Source organism: Papio anubis, chromosome 11 (assembly GCF_008728515.1).
Source record: "Papio anubis isolate 15944 chromosome 11, Panubis1.0, whole genome shotgun sequence".
Taxonomy (NCBI): Eukaryota; Metazoa; Chordata; class Mammalia; order Primates; family Cercopithecidae; genus Papio; species Papio anubis.
Genome location: NC_044986.1, coordinates 82773306 through 82798280, shown reverse-complemented (window position 1 = coordinate 82798280; position 24975 = coordinate 82773306). Strand labels below are relative to the sequence as shown.

Sequence of the window (24975 nt, the reverse complement as noted above, 5' to 3'; positions counted from 1 at the left end):
TATGATATATTTCAAAATCTCACAGTATGAAACCTAGAATAAAAAATGTTCAGAGAGGTTCCAGCATGTTCATAGCGTGTGTACAGATGGCTTTTAATGTTAGCTAAAAGTATTCTGTTGGTAAGTATTGATGGTAAATACTAACTTACGTTTGTTTCTTTTCACCTAGTAAAAGAATGTGTGGATCATTTAAGTAGAGATGAGGATGAAGAGAAACTGGTAGCCTCACTATGGGGAGCAGAGAGATGTTTACGAGTTTTAGAAAGTGTAAGTATGGATGATTTGGCAAAAATTATTCAATCTTAATTGTGATTGTGTGTGTGAGAGAGACTGCCAAATATTTTATATACCCCTGGGGGTTCACTTCTGTTAATCCAGATAGAAATAGCAGTACTTTTTTTGAGCAACCAGTTAATAAACAAGCTAAATGAGTAGTTTTATATTTTAGGACTACCTGTATTGTTGCTGCAAATGAAATGTTATGCTTGTTTGTTTATATATGCCAATCTTTTTTTAAGATTTTATTATTTTTATTATTATTTTTTGAGCCAGAGTCTCGCTCTGTCACCCAGGCTACAATGCAGTGGCCTTGTCTCAGCTCACTGCAACCTCTGCCTCTAGGGTTCAAGCAATTTTCATGCCTCAGCCTCTTGAGTACTGGGATTATAGGCATGTGCCATCATGCCCTTCCAATTTTTGTATTTTTAGTAGAGTCAGGGTTTCCCCATGTTGGCCAGGCTGGTCTCAAACTCCTAGCCTCAAGTGGTCTGCCGGCTTTGGCCTCCCAAAGTGTTGGGATTACAGGCATTACACCTTGCTGGGCCCCTCCAAGCCCAGCTTTTTTTTCCTTAATGTGAATTTCCTTAATGTGAATTTCTACTTGACTACATTGTAGATAACAATAGTGAAATGCAATCAAGTTTTATTTTTAAATTATTATTAGCATTTTGTTTATTTGACTTTTATTTGAGTCAGATTGTTTATAGGCATGACTTGTCATAATATTTGACTTTGGAGAATGATACTGTTGAACTGCAGTAAGTATATTTTGTTCTTTGACTCTTATGAAGGACTTAACCCAGTTCCGTGTAGATTAGAATTTCACCAGGTTATTTTAAAAACATCTGTGGGGAAAATAGGCCAGGCACGGTGGCTCACGCCTGTAATCCCAGCACTTTGGGAGTCCGAGGTGGGCCGATCACGAGGTCAGGATATCGAGACCATCCTGGCTAACACGGTGAAACCCCATCTCCACTAAAAATACAAAAAATTAGCTGGGTGTGGTGGCAGGTGCCTGTAGTCCAATCTATTCGAGAGGCTGAGGCAGGAGAATGTTATGAACCCAGGAGGTGGAGCTTGCAGTGAGCTGAGATTGTGCCACTGCACTCCAGCCTGGGTGACAGAGTGAGACTCCGTCTCAAAAAAAAAAAAAAAAAAAAAACAAAAACTGTGGGGAAAATAGTGTAGTATAAATTAAAAGCTCCTGGCCAGATTAAATTGTAATCGCTCCATATGTCTTCTAGAGTGCTTTGGGTACAGTAGATAACATATTTCTTTGTAAAAATGTATTCTAAATGAATCTACTTATGAACTTTACGTTATTTGTAAGTTGAGGACTGCTCTATTCTGACATTCAGTGTGTTTGGCAATTTGTTACAGTGAATATATAGTGTAGAATATGTTAATTATGAATGAATAATTATAACAGTGATGTCTTAATTTTTTCGTAAAATATTAGCTTTCTTATTTTACATCTGGAACCTGTGGGTTGTGAAATTATTTCCTTAGGTAACAAGAACTGTTTCTTCCTCATTTTTATATCTTTTACGCCCCAGGCAGAATATGGTGTTGTGTGAATGAATGAAAGTTTTGGATTGTCACAATTATCTCATATTCTTCCCTTTTAGGTAACTGTGCATAATCCCGAAAATCAAAGCTACTTGATAGCATATAAAGATTCCCAACTTATTGTTTCATCAGCTAAGTAAGTTTTTTGTTTATTAGTTAACAGTTAACATTGTTACTTATTTTGAACATTTGGATTGATCATAAATGAAAGAAATTTGGATTAGCTTCCTCCATCAAGTACTCTTTTGAGTTCTATGAATCAGTTCACATTGTGTAACGAAAGTTTGAAGAGTACAGATTTTGGACGCAAAATGAAGATGTGGATTCCAATTTGATAATTTCAGCTGTATCACTTTTGTAATATACAAACCAAACTCTTTACAAGGGGGGGATAATAACTGTGTCTAACCCACCTAGGATTTTTATTACAATTAAATGTGTTAATTTGTATGTTTGTAAGAAATATATACTTAGTAGACATTTTAAAATATGTGTATATTAAAAATACACATAAAAACATTTTTAAAATTTAAATGACTTTAAAAGTATCTTTTGTATCTTATTTGTGATACATATTAATGAGTTAAATTAGTTAATATGCAAAGCCTAGAACAATACTTGGCATATAGTAAATACTAAGCATTTTTCCTCATTCTGGTTTTAAATGGAGTTTTCTAGCCCTCTTCTTCTGCACTTTATTTAGACCTGTTTTTTCATATCTGTATGTAGCTTCTTCCATTCCACATTTCTTTCTTCCCACATTTCATCACAATTAGGCTAATGCTGTCACCTCTGCGCAGGTAAAATTCCCAAGTATGTCTCCAGTCCTGGTTTTATCTTATTACAGCAGCCTCTTCCTGATATCTCTGTCCTAGTTCTTGATATCTGCCCTAGTTCTCTGGCTTTTAGCCTATCCAGAACAATACTACTTGGAGTTAACTTTCTCCAAATTGCTACTTTGAAAAAATAGTTTTAATTTCTCAAATCTCTGATTCCTTACTGTCTTTAGATATATGTACGACTTTCTTATTGAAGTCAGCCTTATCAAAGGCCCATTGCAGTCTTACTCTAGTTTATCTGTTTTTTAACCTCTTATTTTGGAGGAATTCAAATATAAATAGTGTAATAAACTGTAATGTACACATTATCAGTCATGGCCAGTCTGGTTTCCATCTATAACCCCATCCATTCCCTCTGCTGTATTATTTGAAACAAATCCAGGTATTATTTCATCCATAAATACTTAAGGTCTGAAAGAAAAGGACTCTTTTAAAAAATATATCCTCAATGCCATTTTCATACCACACACTATTAGTTGCCTACTATTTTATGTTTAGGCAATATTCTAATTTTCAATAGTCTCAAATTTTTAGTCTCAATAGATTTTCTTAATCTGTAGGTTTTTAAAATCTCCCTTTTTGTCTTGGATTTGTACATTTTGTATCTTTCATTTGTATATTTTATTTATCTTTATTTTATTTATTTTTTTTTCTGAGCCCCAGCTGGAGTACAGTGGCATGATCTTGGCTCAGTGCAACCCCCGCCTCCCAGGTTCATGCGATTCTCCTGCCTCAGCCTTATGAGTAGCTGGGACAACAGGTGTGCCCCACCATACCCGGCTAATTTTTGTATTTTTAGCAGAGACGGGGTTTCACCATGTTGACCAGGCTGGTCTCAGGTGATCTGCCCGCCTCAGCCTCCCAAAGTGTTGGGATTACAGACGTGAGCCACTGTGCCTGGCCTATTTTATATATATTTAGCACTTTTTTTTTTTTTTTAAATAGATACAGGGTCTTGCTGTGTTGTCCCGGCTGGTCTCAAACTCGTGGGCTCAAGTGATTCTTCTGCCTTGACCTCCCAAAGTGTTGGGATTACAGGCATGAGCCACTGTGCCTTGCCTATATTTAGTGCTCTTACCGCATGCATTCTGGTTGTTTGCTACCATGTTATTACCCTTCCTTACCAAAGATTATTGAAGTTAAATGTTTCTGGTTTCATTTTCTTTTTTAAATTGACAAGAAAAATTGTATATGTTGTTTCTGATTTAAAAATATCTCTTGTGTATACTTCATAACCTCTGGCAAGTACCTTGTAAAAGGAAGTATTTCATATGACATATGCTCTTTCGTTGTGATTAGGAAAATCAGGCCACATGTCTTGGAAGTGGCAGTAGAGGTCAGAATTGAGTGTTTGTAAAAGAGCACTTATCTCTAGGTTTTTAAGCTTTTCAGCAGAAACCATAATCAGTTCAGAGATAGCTTACAGAAAGATTAAATAACATATGCTGAACCTCCTTTTATCTTCAAAGCCTGAGTTTAGCCCAGTCTAAAAACAGTTGAGTTACCAATGACAGTATGGTAATCCTGACCAGCATTCAATACCAGAAGAACAAATTATTTTAGGTTAGACATGAGGAACACCTTCCTGACCAAATGGTTGTAAAATATTAAGAACTTTCACAGAATTTCCTCAGTATGTTTTAAAGGGCAACTAGGCATAGATTAGATACGGTTTCTAATTTTGTGTGATATATAATGCATGAAGAATCAACTGATAGAGCCAGCTTACTTGATTTGTATTAAACATAAAAATAGTGGACTTGATGATTTAAACAGTGTCTTTAGAAATACTAGATCCATTTAGGGATTATATTTCCTTGTTATTTTGGGTAGAATCTTGAGAATCCTTGGATGTAACTCGTCCCCTTGGATAACTGTCAAGGAGACATGTCAGTTTGAATAAACTTAAATTAAAAAATAATGATTTATATTGTCACATTGGTAGTTAAGATAATAAAAATAATGATTTGCTCTAATGCGTATGAAATATTTAATACTTGTGTTTACTTTAACATTTGTTATGTAGTCATAACATTTACTACCTCAGAAGTGTCCAACATTAGCTCTTTAATCATTTGCACTGTTTGAGAAAGGGTTGTTGTCCGTCTCATATTGGAGAGATCAATAACATGCGAGAGAATTTGGAAATAAAGAGATTACTAGTGGTAAATGTAGATAGTACAGATATAAACTTCTGCCATGAGTTTTTAATTTTAACGTTCCTTGGATAATTTTTTTTAAGGTATCAGGTTTTTCCAAAATAAAGTGAAATTTCATCCGATAGCCTTTAGGTTCAAGTAAGTAGAAATTTGCTGTTACCTATTATTATTTACTATAATAGTCTATATTTTATTTCCTTTTAAGAGCATTACAGCATTGTGAAGAACTGATTCAACAGTACAACCGCGCTGAGGACAGCATATGCTTAGCTGACAGTAAGCCTCTGCCTCACCAGAATGTAACTAACCATGTAGGCAAAGCAGTGGAGGACTGCATGAGGGCCATCATTGGGGTGTTGCTCAATTTAACTAATGATAATGGTAAGATTTTTTCCATTTTTTTCTCATTGAAAGATGTATATTACATGTGAAAACAAGTTATTTTTCTTTGTTTCTCCTTTTCTTAGGATAGTGATTTTTTAATTTGTCATAATGTACTTGACTTATTCATGTGTAGGTTTAAATTGCTTTTAAGAGTTGGTATTTTTAGAAGCCTAGTAGCTTAACCCGGAAGTATCAACAGTATGTTTCAATAGAGAAATGACTGTACAATTCCAAGTTAATGTCCATGTTAATAAATCTCCATTATTAGTGTTCTAAGGAAGAATCAATAACCGCTTTCCTATATCCATTTCTTATTTCAGAGTGGGGCAGCACCAAAACAGGAGAGCAGGACGGTCTCATAGGCACAGCACTGAACTGTGTGCTTCAGGTTCCAAAGTACCTACCTCAGGAGCAGAGATTTGATATTCGAGTGCTGGTAAGTTGAAATGACTTTTTCAGAAAAATGAGTATCATATCTAGTAAGGTGTGCAAAATGTTAACCTTAGTTTGGGTTTAAGAACCAACCCTTTAATATATTTTGGGTTTTTTTCATGAATTTCCTTAAGAACATACTTTTTTTTTTTTTTTTTTTTTGGAGATGGAATCTACAGTGGCATCATCTTGGCTCACTGCAACCTCTGCCTCCCTGTTTCAAGCAGTCCTCTTGCCTCAGCCTTCCAGGTGCTGGGACTATAGGCATGTGCCACCATGCCTGACTAATTTTTGTATTTTTAGTAGAGACGGCATTTTGCCATGTTGCCCAGGCTGGTCTCAAACTCCTGGCCTCAAGCGATCTGCCCGCCTCAGCCTCCCAAAGTGGTGGGATTAGAGGTATGAGCCACTGCGGCTGGCTGAATGTACTTCTTATTGTGCAAAAGAAAGCCATGAAAGACCCTATGTAAACATAAAAAGTGCAAAAGCTAAAAGTGACGGTTAAAAATTAAAGGAATGATTCTTTGGGAAAATTGGTGCGTTTTTTTGTTTTGCTTTTTTTTTTTTTTTTTTTTTGAGACAGAGTCTTAGTCTCTTTCCCAGGCTGGAGTGCAGTGACACAATCTTGGCTCACTGCAGCCTCCATCTCCTGGGTTCAAGCGATTCTCCTGCCTCAGCCTCCCAAGTAGGTGGGATTACAAGCATCCAACACCACACCTGGCTTGTTTTTGTATTTTTAGTAGAGATGGGGTTTCCCCATGTTTGTCAGGTTGGTCTTGAACTCCTGGCCTCAAGTGATCCACCCACCTTGGCCTCCCAAAGTGCTGGAATTACAGGCATGAGCTACTGTGCCCGGTCTTTTTACTTTTTTTTTTCTTTTTGTCCTTTCATACTACTGGTTTTTAGCCATTTTGTAGATGGTAGAACACTGATATTCAGCTTTTTAGCTACCAATAAAAATTGTGTATATTGTGTTTATTTGTTTTAAGCACTCATCTCTGATAATATGTGTCTTTTAAAATTTTTGAAGGGCTTAGGTCTGCTGATAAATCTAGTGGAGTATAGCGCTCGGAATCGGCACTGTCTTGTCAACATGGAAACATCGTGTTCTTTTGATTCTTCCATCTGTAGTGGAGAAGGAGATGGTAGTTTAAGGATAGCTGGACAAGTTCATGCTGTTCAGGCTTTAGTGCAGGTAAGCAACCACTTAAATACAAACTCATAACTGCAGTTTGTTGGATTTGTCCAATTTCTTTTATCAATTCCACCTTTTACCTCCTTTTCTTCCCCACCTGTTGCTGGCCCCCTCTGCCCCTCCCCCAGCCTTTTTAGTTAGAACTCCTGAAGCATGTCTCTGCTAGGGTCGAAAGGGACTGTTTTACACCTGACCAATTTTTAAATATTCACAGCGTCTAGGGTGAAAGCTTATTTTAAACCAGAATTTGTAACCAATTAAAAATGTGGTACACGGTGGTGCACGCCTATAATCCTAGCACTTTGGGAGGCCGAGGCAGGTGGATCACTTGAGGTCAGGAGTTCAAGACCAGCCTGACCAATATGGTGAAACCTCATCTCTACTAAAAATACAAAAATTAGCCAGGCATGGTGGCATGCACCTGTAATCCCAGCTACTCAGGAGGCTGAGGCAGGAGAATCACTTGAACTGAGGAGGTGGAGGTTGCAGTGAGCCAAGGTGGCATGTCACTACACTCCAGCCTGGACAACAGAGGAAGACTCTGTTTCAAAGAAAAAAAAAAATGGTATTGTGATTTCTCTGTAGATCAGTACACTGCTTAGAATGCATTCTTACTTTATTCTGCTGATTTTTCTCAACTGTTATAATCACTCCTTAAGTATTGTTACCAAAAAGCAGAAACAAAGGCACATTTGTTTTATTAATCAAATTGGGTGCGGTGCAGTGGCTCACACCTGTAATCCCAGCACTTTGGGAGACTGAGGCGGGGAGGATCACTTGAGTCCAGGAGTTCAAGACCAGCCTGGGCAACATAGTGAGCTCCCATCTCTGTTTAAAAAAAAAAAAAAAAAGTCAAGAATCCAGGCCCATCTCATCCACTTCATGTTCTCTAGTATTTATTTACTCATCTGATCTGTGTCCAGAACTTTGACCTTATGGACCATAGAAAGCTAGAAGTTCCTTTGTCACCTGTTCCCTTACCCAGTCTGGAAAGAGCAGAGTAGCTGAGCATGGGAAATCGTGAATGAGAATGTTTCTTTGAACCATTTAAAGTCATTTTTCATTATCCTCTTTTGTTCTCTATTATGTGTGATTGAATGTTGACTGTAGATAAGAGGTAGTTAATCCCTAGGATTTTCTTCTTAGATTCAGGATACTCGGTCTTGACTAGCCTTGAAATTTTAGTTTATTTAAAATACAAAATTAAATGTGAAACTAGTGATAAATTGTCATTACTTATCAATAACAGTAATAGTAAATGGTAGTAGTAATTTACTAACAATAATTGGTAATAGACTACTTTTAGTCTCCAGATACCATTTAGAGATTTCATTTAATGCAAAAACCATTTTAAAATATTTGGCACCTCTGTCTTTGATCCCATCGACACATTTATTTTTCTGCTAAATGAAGCATTTCTTGACTAGGCTAGGTAGCTCACACCTATAATCCCAGCACTTTGGGAGGCCAAGGTGGGTGGATTGTTTGAGCTCAGGAGTTTGAGACCAGCATGGGCAACATAGTGAGATCCTGTCTGTACAAAAAGTAAAATAGTTGATCGAGTGTGGTGGTGCATGCTCATAGTACCAGCTACTCGGGAGGCTGAAGTGAGAGGATTGCTTGGGCCCAGGAGTTTGAAGTTGCAGTGAGCCGTGATTACAGGGCTGTGTTCTAGCCTGGGCAACAGAGTGAGACCGTGTCTCAAAAACGTTTTAAAATAAAAGTATTTTTTTTTCTGTACAGTTGACTTGTTTTTAAACTTTTTATTTCAAAATAGTTATAGACTCACAGGAAGTTACAAAAATAGTACAAAGAATCCCATTTACCCTTTACCTAACTTCCTCAAATGGTGACATCTTATATAACTGTAGTACCATAGCAAAACCAAGAAATTGACATTGGTACATCACTGTTAACTGCACTTTAGACCTTACTTAGTTTCACCATTTTTCATCTGCATTCATTTATGTTTGTGTGTAACATATGCACCTCTGTTCAATTTTATTACATGTATAGATTAATGTACTCACTACTACATTGAGGTATAGAACCATCACCATAAAAGAATTCTCTTGTGCTGCTCACTGTACAGCTTACCTGCCTTCCCTGTCTCCTAGCTACCACCAACCTGTTTTCCATCTTTTTTCATCTCATTTAATTTTTTTCTATCATTCTAGTCCCTTTCTTTTAAAAATTGACTTTTCTTCAAATGGAACCTAGAAATGAATAAAAACTTACCGTCAGCCGCCTCACGAGCTGTGTTTGAAGGCACAGATGATAGGTCTGCATTATTCACATAATAGGGGTTCATTTGCAGAAGCCACCCCCACACCCTAGGAGATCCCTTTTTGTGAGTTGTTTCAGGGATAGTCTCAAATTTTCCTACTGTGTCTAATTGACCTGGGAATATCACTTCCAGTATTCCTCTTTTGCACTTAGTGTTATAGAAGCTTCTTGTCCTTCAGGGTGTCATCCTGTATCTTCTCTGGCTTTCTTTTATCTGCTATGGTTTATGGTTTGTTATTTTTAAATCAGTTTACAGTTTTTGTTTTTCGACTGTAATACCTTTTGGGTGATGGGTTCTGTTACTCATTTTAGAAAATTGTGCTGCCTTGTACTCGTATCAGTTATCTTAAAGTATCAAGAAATGGCTTTTAATTCTGTTATTCAAAGATAGAGTGGAAAATTCCATGTTCATATTTATATCCTTTATGCTACTGGTAACATTGGTCTGAATCCAGTAATTTTCAAATTACATATCTTTTCAATAATGTTGTATAAATGGAATCTTACAGGTAGTTCTGATTACTGACATGAACTTTCCTCTTTCTAGCTGTTCTTACCTATTTATGGATCTGTTTATTTTTTAAAAACCAAACATAATTCACAAAAATAGTGGGGGAAAAAAAAAGTCAGATCCAGAGAGGTTTAAACTCCATAAATGTATTTCCTAAAACATTACCATTTGTAACAGTTTTGTGTTTGTCCTGAGAAATTAGTGTTTGTGCATATATCAAAATAAATGTGGAGGCCAGACATGGTGGCTCATGCCTGTAATCTATAATCCCAACACTTGGGGAATCTGAGGCAGGCAGATTGCTTGAGCCCAGGAATTTGAGCCTGGCCTAGGCAACATGGCAAAATTATGTCTCTACTAAAAATTAAAAAATTAGCCAAGTGTGGTGGCATATGCCTGTAGTCCCAGCTATTTGGAAGGCTGAGGTGGGAGAATCACTTGAGCCCAGGAAGTGGAGGCTGCAGTGAGCCATGATCCTGCCACTGTACTCCAGCCTGGTCAATGGGAGTGAGACCCTGTCCGAAAAGTAAATAAAAAATAAATGTGCAATGTGTTTTATATAAAGGGACTCTTACTGTACATAGTGTTTAGTCTATACCCGCTCTTTGCTTTAAGTGTCTTCATGAGCTTTTCATGTCAACACATAGGTTTATCACATTCTTTGTAATGACTGCAAACCAGTAGCTTTTTTATTTATACATACATACATACATATATACATACATACATACCTACATAGTAGTCTCTTTTGCCCAGGCTGAAGTACAATGGTCCAGTCACAGCTCACTGTAGCCTTTACCTCCCAGGCTCAGGTGATCCTTTTACCTCAGCCTCCCAAGTAGCTGGGACTACAGGCACGTGCCACCACGTTTAGCTAAGTTTTGTATTTGTAGAGCTGAAGTCTCACTATGTTGCCCAGGCTGGTCTCAAACTCTTACACTCAAATGATCCTCCTGCCTTGCCTCCTAAAGTGCTAGGATCACAGGCGTGATCCACCATGCTCTGCCTTAGTACCAAACCTCTACTGATACACTTTTTGATTGTTTTGTGTTTAAGTTTTAGTTTGTTACAAAAATTACAGAAATAAATACCCTAACATCTAAATCTTAGGCCATACTTTTCTTTTTTTAATTTTTTTTGGAGACAGAGTCTTGCTCTGTCGCCCAGGCTGGAGTGCAGTGGCACCATTTCAGCTTACTGCAACCTCTGACTCCCAGGTTCCAGTGATTCTTCTGCCTCAGCCTCCCAAGTAGCTGGGATTACAAGCATGCGCCACCACGCCCAGTTAAGTTTTGTATTTTTAGTAGAGGTGGTTTCACTGTGTTGGCCAGGCTGGTCGCGAACTCCTGACTTAAGTGATCCGCCTGCCTCGGCCTCCCAAAGTGCTAGGATTTACACGCATGAGTCACCCTGCCTGGCCAGGCCATACAAAGTATGTCTGTGAGCGTACTTTTCTGGTTTAGGAATTGTTGTGTCAGAATATATTGTACTGTATTTAAAGTTGATATGCCTAACTCCTCCCACCCTCATCACCAAACACATACTTCCTATGCCCTCAATTTATACTTCCCCCTAAAACTTTTTATGAGTCCCCATTCCTTCATACTCTTGCCAAGATTTTTGCTAGTCTAACAGGTTCCTAGGTATTTTTGGTATTTCCTTAAATGGCATTTTGTACATGTCCAGAAACAGTGATGGTTCATTCTTTTTATTTTTCCAAAGCCCTTGCTGTGTTTAGCTTCCTTTTTTTGACCTTTTCAAAAGCAGTCATCCTTGAAGTTGTGTCTTCAGAGTAACCCACAACAACTCAGTTCTTTCTGAAGTCATAAGTAGGAGTCCATTATTCTCTTCTCATACATTTTTATCTCAGGGCTTGAAAATTATTGGGAAACCCAAAGAACTTTTGTTGTTTATATGTGCTTTATCTATCTATATTTATTGAATTAGAAATTAAAACTGGGAGACATTACATTAGCTGTTAGAGCAGTGACATAATCACATGGCATGTAGATTCCAAAACTCCACTGTACACTCAGTGAAAGAAGAAAGAAGTCAGCAGACCTCTTAATATTATTATGAGTGTAATTTTGACCTCCTGTACTCCCTGATAGGGTCTTAAGGATCCATAGGGATTCTTAGACCAGTTTTGAGAATTGCTGTTCTCTATAAAGGTTAACTTTTATTTTCTGAAAGATATTATCTTGTATAATCTCTCTTTGAAGTTTGTGTACCACTCTTCTGTATACTCAACAAATCTTTGGGGTCTGCTTGGCATTTGATTTTCAGGCAATTCTTTTAGTAACTTGGAGCATTTCCCAATTCATGTCAGTGTTTTCTATGTGTCAGTACTGTACCAGCTCAGGGAAAATAAAGTAAGTGATGGCAAGGAATTTAGCATATTCCCCTTTGACTTAAGAATTTTCTAATTTTGTATTTTTTTGTTTGAATTTCTTGTATTATGCAAATTAAGGGAAATTATCGAGACTCATTCTTCCAAGCAACCTGCGTCATTAGTAGATGACTTCATTGAATCTTAGCAGCATTTATACTTTTGTTTTGGCTTTCAGTAGGATGTAGAGCAAAAGCTTTTACTTATACTCACCTCTTTTTACCACATAACCATCTTAGAGTTAGTGATACATTTAAAAGCAACTATAACTTTATATTTGCATATATGCATATTGATTGGCGATCTCTTTTTAATGATCTTCAAAAATAATTTTTATCAGCTATTCCTTGAGCGAGAGCGGGCAGCCCAGCTAGCAGAAAGTAAAACAGATGAGTTGATCAAAGATGCTCCCACCACTCAGCATGATAAGAGTGGAGAGTGGCAAGAAACAAGTGGAGAAATACAGTGGGTATCAACTGAAAAGACTGATGTTACAGAAGAGAAACATAAGAAGGAGGAGGAGGATGAAGAACTTGACCTCAATAAAGGTATATTTACTTTGAATGATGTACTTACATTGAAGATAGTGGTTTGATTTTGTTTTTTTCTTCAAACCATTTTAATTCGCAGATTGTCTTAATCTAGCTATTACTTGAGGACCTCTCTAGTTCAATCCAGACAAACTTTGATACTTGAGTGCTTGTGGTAGTTCTCCCACAGTGAGGAAGGTGCATGCCAATGGCAGGCATGCTAGTGACAGGAAAGATCCAGTTAAATCACTCTTCCTTCCGGCGCCCTCCTTTCCTTTACTCATCTGTGAAGAGACACATAGGAGACATAATAGGATTTTTTCAGTTTTCAGTTTTTGAGATTGTTTTTTCAGCTTCACTATAAACTTGAAGATCTGTTGTCATAAATTATAGTAATAGTTCTCAAAATGTAAGTGCTAGATGGGAAACAATAAGAAATATACTGTAGGCTGGTGGCTCACACCTGAGCCCAGCACTTTGGGAGGCTGAAGCAGGAGGATTACTTGAGGCTAGGAGTTTGAGACAATCTAGCAAGACCCCATCCCTACGAAAAATTTAAAAAATTAGCTTGGCATGGTGGCGCAAGCCTGTAGTCCTAGGTGCTCAGGAGGCTGAGGCTGGAGGATTGCTTGAGCTGAGGAATTCAAAGTTACAGTGAGCTATGATTGTACCACTGCACTCTACCCTGGGTGACAGAGTGAGACCCTTTCTCATTTAAAAAAAAAAAAAAGATACTAGAGGTAATATCTTCACCAGTCATACATTATTGAGTATCTGCTGTTGTCAGAATTTGTGATACAACTTTTGCCATTCATACGAGTTCTGCAGAATAGCCATTTGTAACTTCATATCACTAAGGTTATGAATTTAAGTTCAGTCAGCCCTCCATACATGTGGGTTCCACATCCACAGAGTCAGCCAACCACAAATCAAAAATATTTGAGGAAGAAAAAATAATACAGGTTAATAAATAATATAGTATAACAGCTATTTACATAACATTTACATTGTATTAGGTATCAGAAGTAATCTAGAAATGATTTACAGTATGTCAGAGGATGTGTGTGTCTTATATGCAAATACTGCACCCTTTCCTATCAGAGATTTGAGCATACGCCAGTTTTGGTATTGGAGGGTGCTGGCATCCTGGAACCAATCCCCGCTCGGATGCAGAGGGACGACCGTAATGTGTTCAGTTTTACATCACTAGGAAGCAAGCTGCCGCAATGTCTCATTCTGAGCCTTTTCTCCTTCTGTTACTCCCACTTCTCCACAAATCTGATACCATTAGTTCTAATATTGTAATACTTTTCCTTTTTCTCAGTTACTAGGTTTTGATGCTTTTCTTTTTTTTGGCGTAATAACAGTTTTGGTTTTTTAGCAGTCTTTTAAAAAGTTACAGCTTTATTGAGATAGAATTCACAGACTGTACAGTTCATCCTTTAAAAGTGAGTAATTCAGTAGTTTTTCATATATTCACAAGGTTGTGCTGCCATCACCACTAATTCCAAATACTGTTTTTATCACCACTAAAGGAACCCTATACCCATTAGCAGCCATCACCCCTATTTTCCCGTCCTCCCTGGGCACTGGCAACCACTAATCTACTTTCTGTGTCTATGGATTTGCCTGTTTTGGACATTCCATTTAAAAAAGAATCATACAATATGTGGCCTTTTATGACTGGCTTCTGTCAGCCAGCAGAATGTTTTCAAAGTTATCCGTGATACAGTATTTGTTAATACTGTATTCCGTAGACAAATAATATTCCATAATATTGTTATACTATAGTTTATCCATTTGTTTACTGATGGACATATGAGTGATTTCTGCTTTTTAGCTTTTTGAAGTTATCTACAAGTTTTTTTGTAGACATGCATTTTCATTTCTTTTGGATTTATACCTAGGATTTGGAATTGTTGGATTGTTTGTAACTGTGTGTTTAACATTCTAAGAAAATGCCAAATTGTTTTCCAGCGTGGCTGCACTATTTTACATTACCATCAGCAATGTATGAAGGTTCCAAGTTACTTGTATTGTAAAATAAAATTTTTAGTCATCCTAGTGGGCGTGACATGATATCTCATTGTGGTTTGATTTGCAGTTGCCTGGTGATTAATGCTGCTGACCATCTTTTTCATGTGCTCATTGGCCATTTGTGTATCTTGTTTGAAGAATTCTCTAAGTCCTCTGCCCAGTTTTGTGGGTTTTTGTTTTTGTTGTTTTTGAGACAGAGTGTTGCTCTGTCGCCCAGGCTGGAGAGCAGTGGCACAATCAGGGCTTACTGTAGCCTTGACTTCCCAGGCTCAAGCGATCCTCCCACCTCAGCCTTGCAAGTAGCTGGGGACTACAGTCGTGCACCACCACACCCATTTAAGGTTTTTTAATTTTAGTGGAGAGGAGGTCTCACTATGTGGCCTAGGCTGGTCTCAAACTCCTGAGCTCAAGTGATCCTCCCGCCTCAGCCTTCAAAAGTACTGGGATTATAGGTGTGAGCCACCATGCCTGGGCCCTTTGCCCAGTTTTAATTGGGTTGTTTTTGTTGTTGAGTTGTTAAGAATTTTTTTGTATGTTCTGGATACTTGACCCTTATCAAGTTCATGATTTGCAAATATATTCTATCATTCTGTGGATTATCTTTTCAGTTTGTTAATTTTTTCCTTTGTAACACAAAAATTTTAACTAAAAGTTTTATGGTTTCAGCTCTTCTTTTGGATCCTTTTTTCATTTTGATTTAATTTTTGTTAAGTTGTGGATATCCAGTTGTTCTAGCATCATTTGTTGATTTGTAGCTGTTTTGAAGTAAAGATAACTAACAGAATGGTTGGTTTTGTAAGGTTTGTGTTAATTAATATACTGTTACAATTCTCGACTCTCTCAGCCCTTCAGCATGCCGGCAAACACATGGAGGATTGCATTGTGGCCTCCTACACAGCACTACTTCTTGGGTGTCTCTGCCAGGAAAGTCCAGTAAGTACATAGTTCAGTGATGTTTTATGTATCTTTGAAAGATTCCAATGTAACAGCTTCATACCTTTACCTGTTTCACTTACTTATTTCTTCAGTGTTTCCCCTTTAATGTCCAACTTATTCCACAAAGGCTATTGGCTGGTTATAGGGTTATTTAAACTGTTTGTTTTCTATGGAGGAAAAATGGCAAGAAAATGTGTTAACATTTCCAGTAGTTTTATTTAAATTACCTAAATAGTTTTAAAGTAAAAACTTTAGTACAGTCTCTATTGGAAAGGGAATGTGTAGCATTTTTTACATGCTAATCCTTTCCAATATAGGTTTTATTAAGTAAGGCTTGGAGTGGAGTAAATTAAATTGATTTTCACTTTTTAAAAAGTGAAATAAAGTTGATCTTTATGGCTTTGTTAGAAAGGATGTGCCTGTCAGAGTTAGGCTGTTAAAGATATAAGAAAAAGCAGTTCTGGAAAACAAGCTAGTCAGTCCTTTAATCTCATGAAAAAGGAAGAATTACATACATGAAATCAACTTAAAAATCAAGATAGTGTATAATATTGAAAACTACTTGTTGAGATTTTTAAGGTACGTCCCAAAGGTCAGAATACATTAGGTCTAATGAAAAAGCTCTTGTGGCTGGGTGTGGTGGCTCACGCCTGTAATCTCAGCACTTAGGGAGGCCGAGATGGGCAGATCACTTGAGGTTAGGAGTTCGAGACCAGTCTTGCCAACATGGTGGAACCATGTCTCTACTAAAATATAAAAATTTGCTGGGTGTGGTGGCAAACACCTCTAATCGCAGCTACTCGGGAGGCTGAGGCGCAAGAGTTGAATTGCTTGAATCCTGGAGGTGGAGTTTGCAGTGAGCCAAGGTCACGCCACTCCACTTCAGCCTGGGCTTCAGAGTGAGACTGTTTCAAAAAAATAAATAAGAAAAGAAAAGGCTCTTGTTTGATGGATGAATCTGTTCAGATGCCTTTGGTTGGAGTAAAAGAAGGGATAGTGTGAAACCTGTACTCATCTGGCTTAAACAAGATGGCAGAGTCTAATTTGGGTGATGTCAGTGCCTCACTGAGGTCATCAGAGGCTCGGATCATTTCTGTCTTTGTTGTTTTTCTGTATTTTTTTTGTAGAGACAGGGTTTCACCATGTTGCCCTGGCTTGTCTCGAACTCCTGGGCTTAAGTGACCCTCCTGTCTTGGTTTCTCAAAGTGCTGGGATTATAGGTGTGAGCCACAGTGCTCACCCCATTTCTGTGTTTAAACTGCTGTCCTCCACATGTTGTCCTTTGCTAGCTCTCATGGTCCCATGCTAAGCTAGGTGTCTCATCAAATTAAATAATGCCTAGCAGTAATAGGTGCCTCTTCCTCTAGGTTCTTTTTTTTTTCCATAGGTACATTGGCTAGAAATACGTATCTTTTTAAGACAACTGTTTGTTTATTTCCCCTTTGGGACCCCATGCCACTCTAACCCCTCACCAGGTAGACTTCCTTATCTTGGCCAGCATCGGGTCACAATGCTTTTGTCTGAACCAGTTGCTGGCCAGGAACATGGGATTACTATGAGTGGATTAGATCATCAGGATTCACTTTGGAGAAATACGAATGTCTAGACAATCAGGCTGAGTCAGCCCGAAAGTGGAAGGTAATGACTATGGGGATAGTCTGCTGCCTTGGGAAAAACAAAGATGAAGAGTAAAACTGTTGAAGAAGGACACGGCAGAATCATTGTGAGTGTTCTCTTTAAGATGGGGGGGTTGGGCGTAGGTGGATTATTGTAAAGCCAGAGTTTGAAATGGAAGGCAGATTGTTTTCTAGGAGCAAGGGCATTGAGGGAGCAAGAAAGAGTGGAGACCTATAGAGTGGGGGGTTAGTTTCAGTAGGAAGCAGGGGCCATCTCATTTTGAAGCTGGAGGACTGGAAGAACAGAGTAATGATAAATGCATGGCTTCATTTGAGCAGGAACTCATGCTGGCTCCTTGTACTTGGGCCCATCTACCCAGCCACGTTTCCTTATTTTTGCCATCTAATTCTTTGTATTGCCTTTTTTTTTTCACTTTCTGTAACTAAGTCCTGTGTGTTTTTTCTGAATCCATCTTGTCCATCTCTTCCATACTTATATTTTAACCAACCTAAATACACGAGCCCACTCTGTGTGGCCCCTCTGGGTACCACCCATTTCAGGATCAAGACCAAAGTTCTCATCATGGCTCTGGAGGCCCCGCAAGATCTTTATATCCCTTTTTCTTATTTGCAGTGACAAGATTTTAAGAGCAAATCAGAAACACATCACACACAGGAGAGGAAGAAGAGGCAGGCCTCAAAAGCAATGAAAATAATATTTAAATGTAAAGATTTTTAGATACTCTGTTTTGTACACACTATAGGTTTAGTCATATTTCAGTCATATTCTTTCTTACATAATCATTCTTGAAATTGTGTTATTACCACATGTGATTTATCTTGGGTCATCTTTCCCATGCTAATTCCTGTTTGTGTTTGCCTGTATCTATCTTGTCTCTAAAGAGAGAATGTTCTTAAGTTGTAGGCAATGTTGTGAATTCATAGAGCCCCAGATTTGTTTGTTGCCTTGGAGATTATTATGATTAACACCAAAAAGCTAGCTGATACCACAAAATGTAAAGGAAGTTTGGTTTGCCTAATGTGTAAGTGAAAGAGATAGACAAGAAAGCATGTGGTTGTTGCAGCAAATGCTGCTTTGTGGTCTGATCCTGTTTTCACTTGCCCTTCATGACTTCTCACTTTGCATCTGGTGCATTGCAGTGGTCAGTCTTCTCACTGCTCTTCCTTCTTTCTTGCCCGTCCATTCCTGGGACATTGCACATTGCCACCAGAGCTAACTTACTTCAGAGCACTTGCTGATCAGATAGCTCCTTGCCCAGTCTTCCTTGGCTCACAGCCAATAAGGGGACTAATGACTGTTTAATGTTGCAAGACCCTGGACTTAAGACTGCTTCGCCAATTTCCAAACTTACATACCCACCGGATACTTTTAAAATTTTTCGAATAGGCCATGCTGTATCATGCCTTTTCTTTTTGTACCTGCTATACTCTGTTAAAAAATGCGGTCACTGTCCCTCCCATTGCCTCAGAAATGCTGTATGTTATGTTCTGTAGTGTGTTGACAGAGAAGGATTTGATTTGGATTGAGGGAGTTTCATCCAAAACATAGGAGCTAATCATATATTCTCTCTTATAGAGGTGTACTTTTCTACTGAGCAGTTCTCCAGAGACACTTTAGCCACTACTCTGCCCACTACTGTGATAGCTTTTGGTGGAAGGATCAGTTTGAATGTAACTGATACCTTCAGCACATGAGTACTTTAGCAGTTTTTTGATTAGATCTTTTCTGAAGCTGTATTCATCTCATTATTTTGCCGCTTTCTAATTTTGCAAGTACCCTGGCATGGGAATAGAAAAAAGGGGGAGGGTAGTGGCAAATTTCTGAAGAGAAATATGTTGTCTCTCCTTTTTTGCCCCCGCTAACAAAAGTCAAATTGGAAGTTTTTGTGTGTTTTATTGTTGTTTGGTTGGTTTTGTTTAACCTTTACCTTGTGTCCCCAAACTTGGGACAGTATACTTTCTTTTGCTCCTTACTACAGGTGAACCTTCCTAAAAGGTCTTTTCTTTTTATTCTCCCTAAAACATTTAAAGCATTCTTTAATGTAACGAAATAGTTTTTTAAGCAGGTTGTGTAATGTTTTCCATGTAACAGATTGGTTTATATATAGTTTGGCTGCTTCTTGCTAATAATGAAGGGTTTTCTCTCCTGATACTGTCTGAGAATCTGTCGTAGGTGAGGTTAGATTACCTTTGGAAAGATGCTTCTAGTTAATTCCTGTCCTATATAATTAGTTGAATTCATCTGTGAAGCGTGTGAATTTTTCTTTCATCTTTTTATTTCATGAGCAGCTTTGTGAGTACGTTCTCAAGTGTAAAGTCCTCACCCTCTTCTCCTATTCCTCCGGGGCCCCCAATGAAACATACACATACATTAAACAGTGCAGTTTGTTATTTCAGGCCTTTTTCTTTGCATTTATGAAAGTAGGCCAGCATGCTGCCTCACGCCTGTAATTCCAGCACTTTGGGAGGCCAAGGCGCGTGGATTACTTGTGCCTAGGAGCTCGAGACCAGCCTGGCCAACATGATGAAACCCCATCTCTACTAAAAATACAAAAATTAGCCAGGTGTGGTGGCACGTGCCTATAATCCCAGCTACCCGGGAGGCTGAGGCATGGGAATTGCTTGAACCCAGGAGGTGGAGGTTGCAGTGAGCTGAGATTGCACCATTGCACTCCATCCTGGGTGACAGAGTGACTGTTTCATTAAAAAAAAAAAAGTAAATGTGTACACAAATGTTTATTTGTAGCTTTTGCCAACTTTGCCTTTCTCCTTTCTTTCTGGGGGTGTGGTAGGAAATCGACAGCACGCAGAATGAGTGTGGAAAGAGAATAACCACGTGTTCCAAGGATCTTGAAAATTTACACTGAGATGTGTGTCAAAACCAACAACATTGTACGAGGTGCAGTCTCATGTTTTCTGCCAGCTGACCAACATTTCTTGCTCTGTTTCCTCAGATCAATGTAACCACTGTGCGGGAATATCTGCCAGAAGGAGACTTTTCAATAATGACAGAGATGCTCAAAAAATTTTTGAGCTTCATGAATCTCACTGTAAGTAGCTTTTATGATTTTAAATTTAAGTATAATACATTGACAGTAGACATAAAAATACTATGGCCATAGTAAGTGGGAGCAAAAAGGGATTTTCTTCTAATTTTAATAATTGTGTTCTATTTCTTCAAGGTAATTATTGCATGTTACGGCAAATAACTATCAAACCCACAATTTAATCTCGGTGTACTTTGATTTGTAGTGTTCAGTTTAGTAAATCTAGAGGTAAACTTTTATTTATACTTCTTAAAATCTGTTAAATATTAACTGTTACTTCCTTTCGCCTTCATCCCCCTTTCAGTGTGCTGTTGGAACAACTGGCCAGAAATCTATCTCTAGAGTGATTGAATATTTGGAACATTGCTAGCTGCTTTACCTTTGCTTCAGGTGCTCAGTAATGCTGGAGCTATCCTTAGACAAAGAAAAGTCAAGTTATGAAAGAAGTCCTTGAAGATGTACCAAGAACATTCATCAGTATCATTCGTGTTTGGATTTTTAAGGCCACCTGATTTCTTCGTCATGCATTCGGCATTTGCTAAATGACAGTTACTACATCAATCTGCAACTATCAAAAATGAGGGAAAAGGTTCAGGCTGTTAACAATTCCATGCAGTATTTAAATACATTTACTTTGGCAGAGTTTATACCCTCCCCTTGTTTTCTTGCTTTATTCGGAGCAAGTTTGAAGGGGAAAATTTGTGCTGCTGTTAGTGCAACTGCTGTGTATGTTGAGCCACTGTTGTCATGCCAGCCAGGTGCAAAGGCAGCTTAGCTACTGAGGTAGCGAATGTTCTGAGGACATTCTAGACAACAGCTTAGTTCCTTTTTCAGGCTCATTTGCTTTTGCTTTTTTGTTGAATGATTCCAATCGTAAATAAAGCTTTTAATAATTTTGTGAATTTTTTGGTTGTTGTTCCCTGAACTACTGTCTATATTTAAAATTAGATGGAATCCAAAGATACATGGGATTAATAGTATATTTTTTTATTCTTGATTAGGTTTGGGTTATTGAACTATTTTTTACTTTTGAGACCACAACCATATTCAGTATCATACCGTAACGTGTCATGCTGTAGACACAAGAAAAACAGTTTGAGGGAATATTGTATAAGATGATGTGCCCTGTTAAAGGAAGAGGCAAAATAGTCAAACCCAGGGTAGTTTACACTTAATGCTAGAGAGGCTCTTGAAACATTATAGGTTTTGAGGAAAGACTCTCTAGATATATTTTCTAATGTTCAGTACAATAAATATAAGGAAGCTAAAACACCAATGTGGAATTCATGTTTTCAGATAACATGTATATTCTTCTATAGAGTGACAGGATCAATTGCATAAGCGCAAAGCCTTAAATTGCTGGTTTAGAGAAGACCCTTTTTTCATTCAGATCCTTTGTTCATAGAGCGGTTATTTGGAAAACAGTTATGGAACACAAAACATTTTATAGATTTAATATAACATTGCAAATTTTTCTTGTATTTTTCAGACCACTGGTTATACTTTTTTTTTCCCCTTTTCTTTTTTATTGATTGGGCCTGAATACAGGCTTTCTAGAGATCTTTTTCATTAATACTTTTAAATACCTTTCAGGTAGTACACATCATGTTTCTTCATTGGATTTGTAAAACTTGAAGCCATAAAAATATTAGTTTGGTGTGTATTGGGGAAAATAGCTAAAAGTCTAATTTTTACCCATTTAGACTTTGTTATTTCCTTGTATAAAGTGACAAATCGGGGCTCTTGTATCAGTGCCAGCTGTAATGTTTTTAAATGCAGTGGCTGCCTTCTGTTGTCTTCCTATTTTTGATAATGCAGATTGTTGGGAAATCTATAAGGAAGTAACTGATTCCAGGCAAATTGTTTTCTTCCTTCTACCCACCCCGACCCCTACCCATCACCTTTTAAGAACATACTACGCCAGTGTAACGTGGGAACCATTGAGATTGTATTTGCCCTGAGTATTAAAGCTGGCTTAGCAAAATACTTTTAAAAACATACTGGTAAATGATACCCATAAAACTAAATTAGTTATATTTTATTTTAAAATGCAAAATACATTGGTATTTATTAATCATTGGATTTAGGGAAAGGGACAGATTTTTGGTGAACCTGACATGTGGCAGATGGTAAGGAATATTATAAAACATTTGGATGAGAACAATCAGGGCGAACTACATTTTTCTGTTACACTGGTAATCATTTGAAAATTGATTTACCTCAGTGTTTAACAGTTTTTTGTTTTGTTTTGTTTTTTAATAACTAATTGTCAAGCACTGATAAGAGATGCAGATTTTGGTGGGGGGAGGTGGTGGGGGAGATAATCACTTCACCAACTGCAGTGCATTTGTGTGTTTTTAACCCTCAGAGAACTCTGCATTTTAGGGTACTTGAGGCTGACTTGCAAATTAACTAAAAGTTTTAAAGTAACCTTTTTTTCCATTGTAAATATTTCTGTAAATACTACCAATTGGAAATTAGAACAGTAGAGTACTTTTCTGAATCCAATCCTATTTTTATTTTATACAGTATTTCTCAGCTGTGATCTTTGGAGCAAAAGCCAACGGCAGGAAAAAATAGTTTGTACCAGTTTCATGAAGTATGTCTTTGGGTTTTTGTAAATAATTTTAACTCAAATAAAATTGCTACTTTCAATACACATGTTGTCTTTAACATAAGTCTGTTGGAGGACAAAAGTGTCACAAACTTTATATATAGCTGACTAATGGGAAATACACTATCACTTAACACACATTTAACCAATTTTCGTTAAATATTTTATTTCTCTGTTTTTAATAATACTTATCTGAATATAATGTGAACTCAACAACTCAGGCCAATTAGGGACTGGATTTTCAGTTAGGCCCTTGACATACTGTTTTGATTTAGGTATTTTTTGCTCCTATGAGTATGATCCAGACTTATTTGCTTCTGAGGTTTTACACTGCTTTTTAGTTTTTTTAGTTTAAGTTTTCTTCTTAATTGTCAGTCCTTAGGCCTCCTGCATTTACAAGTAGATTCCTCAACCTCTCCTTTACTGCTTTTAGCCACAAAACTAGATTGAAGGATCTCTCCTGGGAGTTTCCATCTACTCTCCCCACTTAAACATGAGTATGTAAGAGTGGTTTCAGGATGCAGGCTATGGATATAGAAAGACAAATCACACATAAAATTTGAATCCTTTTTCTGATACATGTTTATTGACTTTTAGTAAATTCTTGGAGCATTAAGCCTGTTTCCTCAAAACAGGAAAAGTAGGGATAGTACCTACCTCATGGTTGTGAAAAGTAAGTACATACGAAGTATTAGCACAACATTCTAAACTTAGGATGACCGGGCACAGTGGCTCACACTTGTAATCCCAGCACTTTGGGAGGCTGAGGTGGGCAGATCACTTGAGGTCAGGAGTTCAAGACCAGCATGGCCAACATAGTGAAACTGGTCTCTAATAAAAATACAAAAATTGGCCAGGCATGGTGACGCACACTTGTAATCCCAGCTACTTGGAAGGCTGAGGCAGGAGAATTGCTTGAACTCAGGGGGCGGAGGTTGCACTAAGCTAAGATCGTACCACTGCACTCCAACCTGGGAAACAGCAAGATGCCGTCTGAAAAAAAAAATAAAAAGTAACCTTAACTTGGCAATGGTAGCTTTTATCGTCTCACTATTTTCTATCAGAAAGGTGAAATACTCTAAACAATGGGGTAGCATATTGTTATAATTGCTGTTTTCAAATTGATCTTGTTAATATCTTGTTCATGACTAAGAAGGAGGGAATTGAACACACTTCAGTATTAAAGTATTTTAAGCATGGGGGTGCGGCGCGGTGGCTCATGTCTGTAATCCTAGCACTTCGGGAGGCCGAGGTGGGTGCATCACAAGGTCAAGAAATCCGAGACCATCCTGGCCAACATGGTGGAAACCGTGTCTCTACTAAAAATACGAAAATCAGCTGGGCGTGATGGCGCATACCTGTAGTCTCAGCTCGGGAGGCTCAGGCAGTAGAATCGCTTGAACCCGGAAGGCGGTGGTTGCAGTGAGCCAAGATCGCGCCACTGCATTCCAGCCTGGGTGACAGAGCGAGACTCCATCTCAAAAGTATTTTAAGCATGTCCTTCAGAATTTTTCTTGGATGTAGAAGAACGGGTTGAAAGAGGCTTGCACAATTCCCTGTCATGGTCTCCTGACATTGAATGTGTAGATGAATAACTTTATGGATAATGTCTTTGAACAAAGAATTTGAATAAATACTGAGTGTTTTGGTCAAACCTCTTTCCCTGTTTAACCTTTGTGTGCAGTTTGAATACTCCAAATGCCATGTACTGGCTTAAGGAGCCAGTTGAGTTTATAAAACCACATCTGTATACTGCCTAGTTGTTAGTTATAAGAACCTGTCTTGCTATCTAGAATTGTATTATAGCGAATGTAGGTAAATGTAACTATCCTCTTGCAAAAATTGTTAAGTAGATTGTCATATATTAAAAGTGCCTATCATAATCCCTAGAGTAACGAGTAAAATATAATGCAGACACATATAGCTGGAGCTGCCAGAGGAAATTAAAAGAAACACTGGAAAATATTGATTAATCAGAGGAAGACAGGGAAGGAGTAACTAACAAAAACGAACAAGTAAAGTAGAAAACAAGAAGCAGGACAAATATAAATAAGCAAAACATACTTTCCCTGTAAGGAATAAGCCAAAGATGTCCACTAAGCCGAATGACATGAATAATTATATTAAATGT

At 37.8% G+C, this 24975-nt stretch overlaps 1 protein-coding gene across 6 annotated transcripts in view; it reads left to right on the top strand.

Moving 5' to 3' along the window:
- WAPL (WAPL cohesin release factor) overlaps positions 1–22889 on the top strand; it is an 87583-nt gene extending 64694 nt beyond the window's left edge. For 3 of the 6 annotated variants that reach the window (XM_021943328.2, XM_021943327.2, XM_009214465.4), the window contains 9 exons: positions 170–267; positions 1908–1984; positions 5052–5227; positions 5551–5666; positions 6693–6857; positions 12384–12591; positions 15455–15543; positions 20138–20233; positions 20535–22889. In XM_021943328.2, the coding sequence (XP_021799020.1) occupies positions 170–267; positions 1908–1984; positions 5052–5227; positions 5551–5666; positions 6693–6857; positions 12384–12591; positions 15455–15543; positions 20138–20233; positions 20535–20600 (1091 nt within the window). In that variant the 3' untranslated portion in view covers positions 20601–22889. The remainder of the gene's footprint in view (positions 1–169; positions 268–1907; positions 1985–5051; positions 5228–5550; positions 5667–6692; positions 6858–12383; positions 12592–15454; positions 15544–20137; positions 20234–20534) is intronic. The other 3 variants (XM_021943324.2, XM_021943326.2, XM_021943325.2) reach the window with 3 other exon arrangements.
- The last annotated feature ends 2086 nt before the right edge of the window (positions 22890–24975 follow it).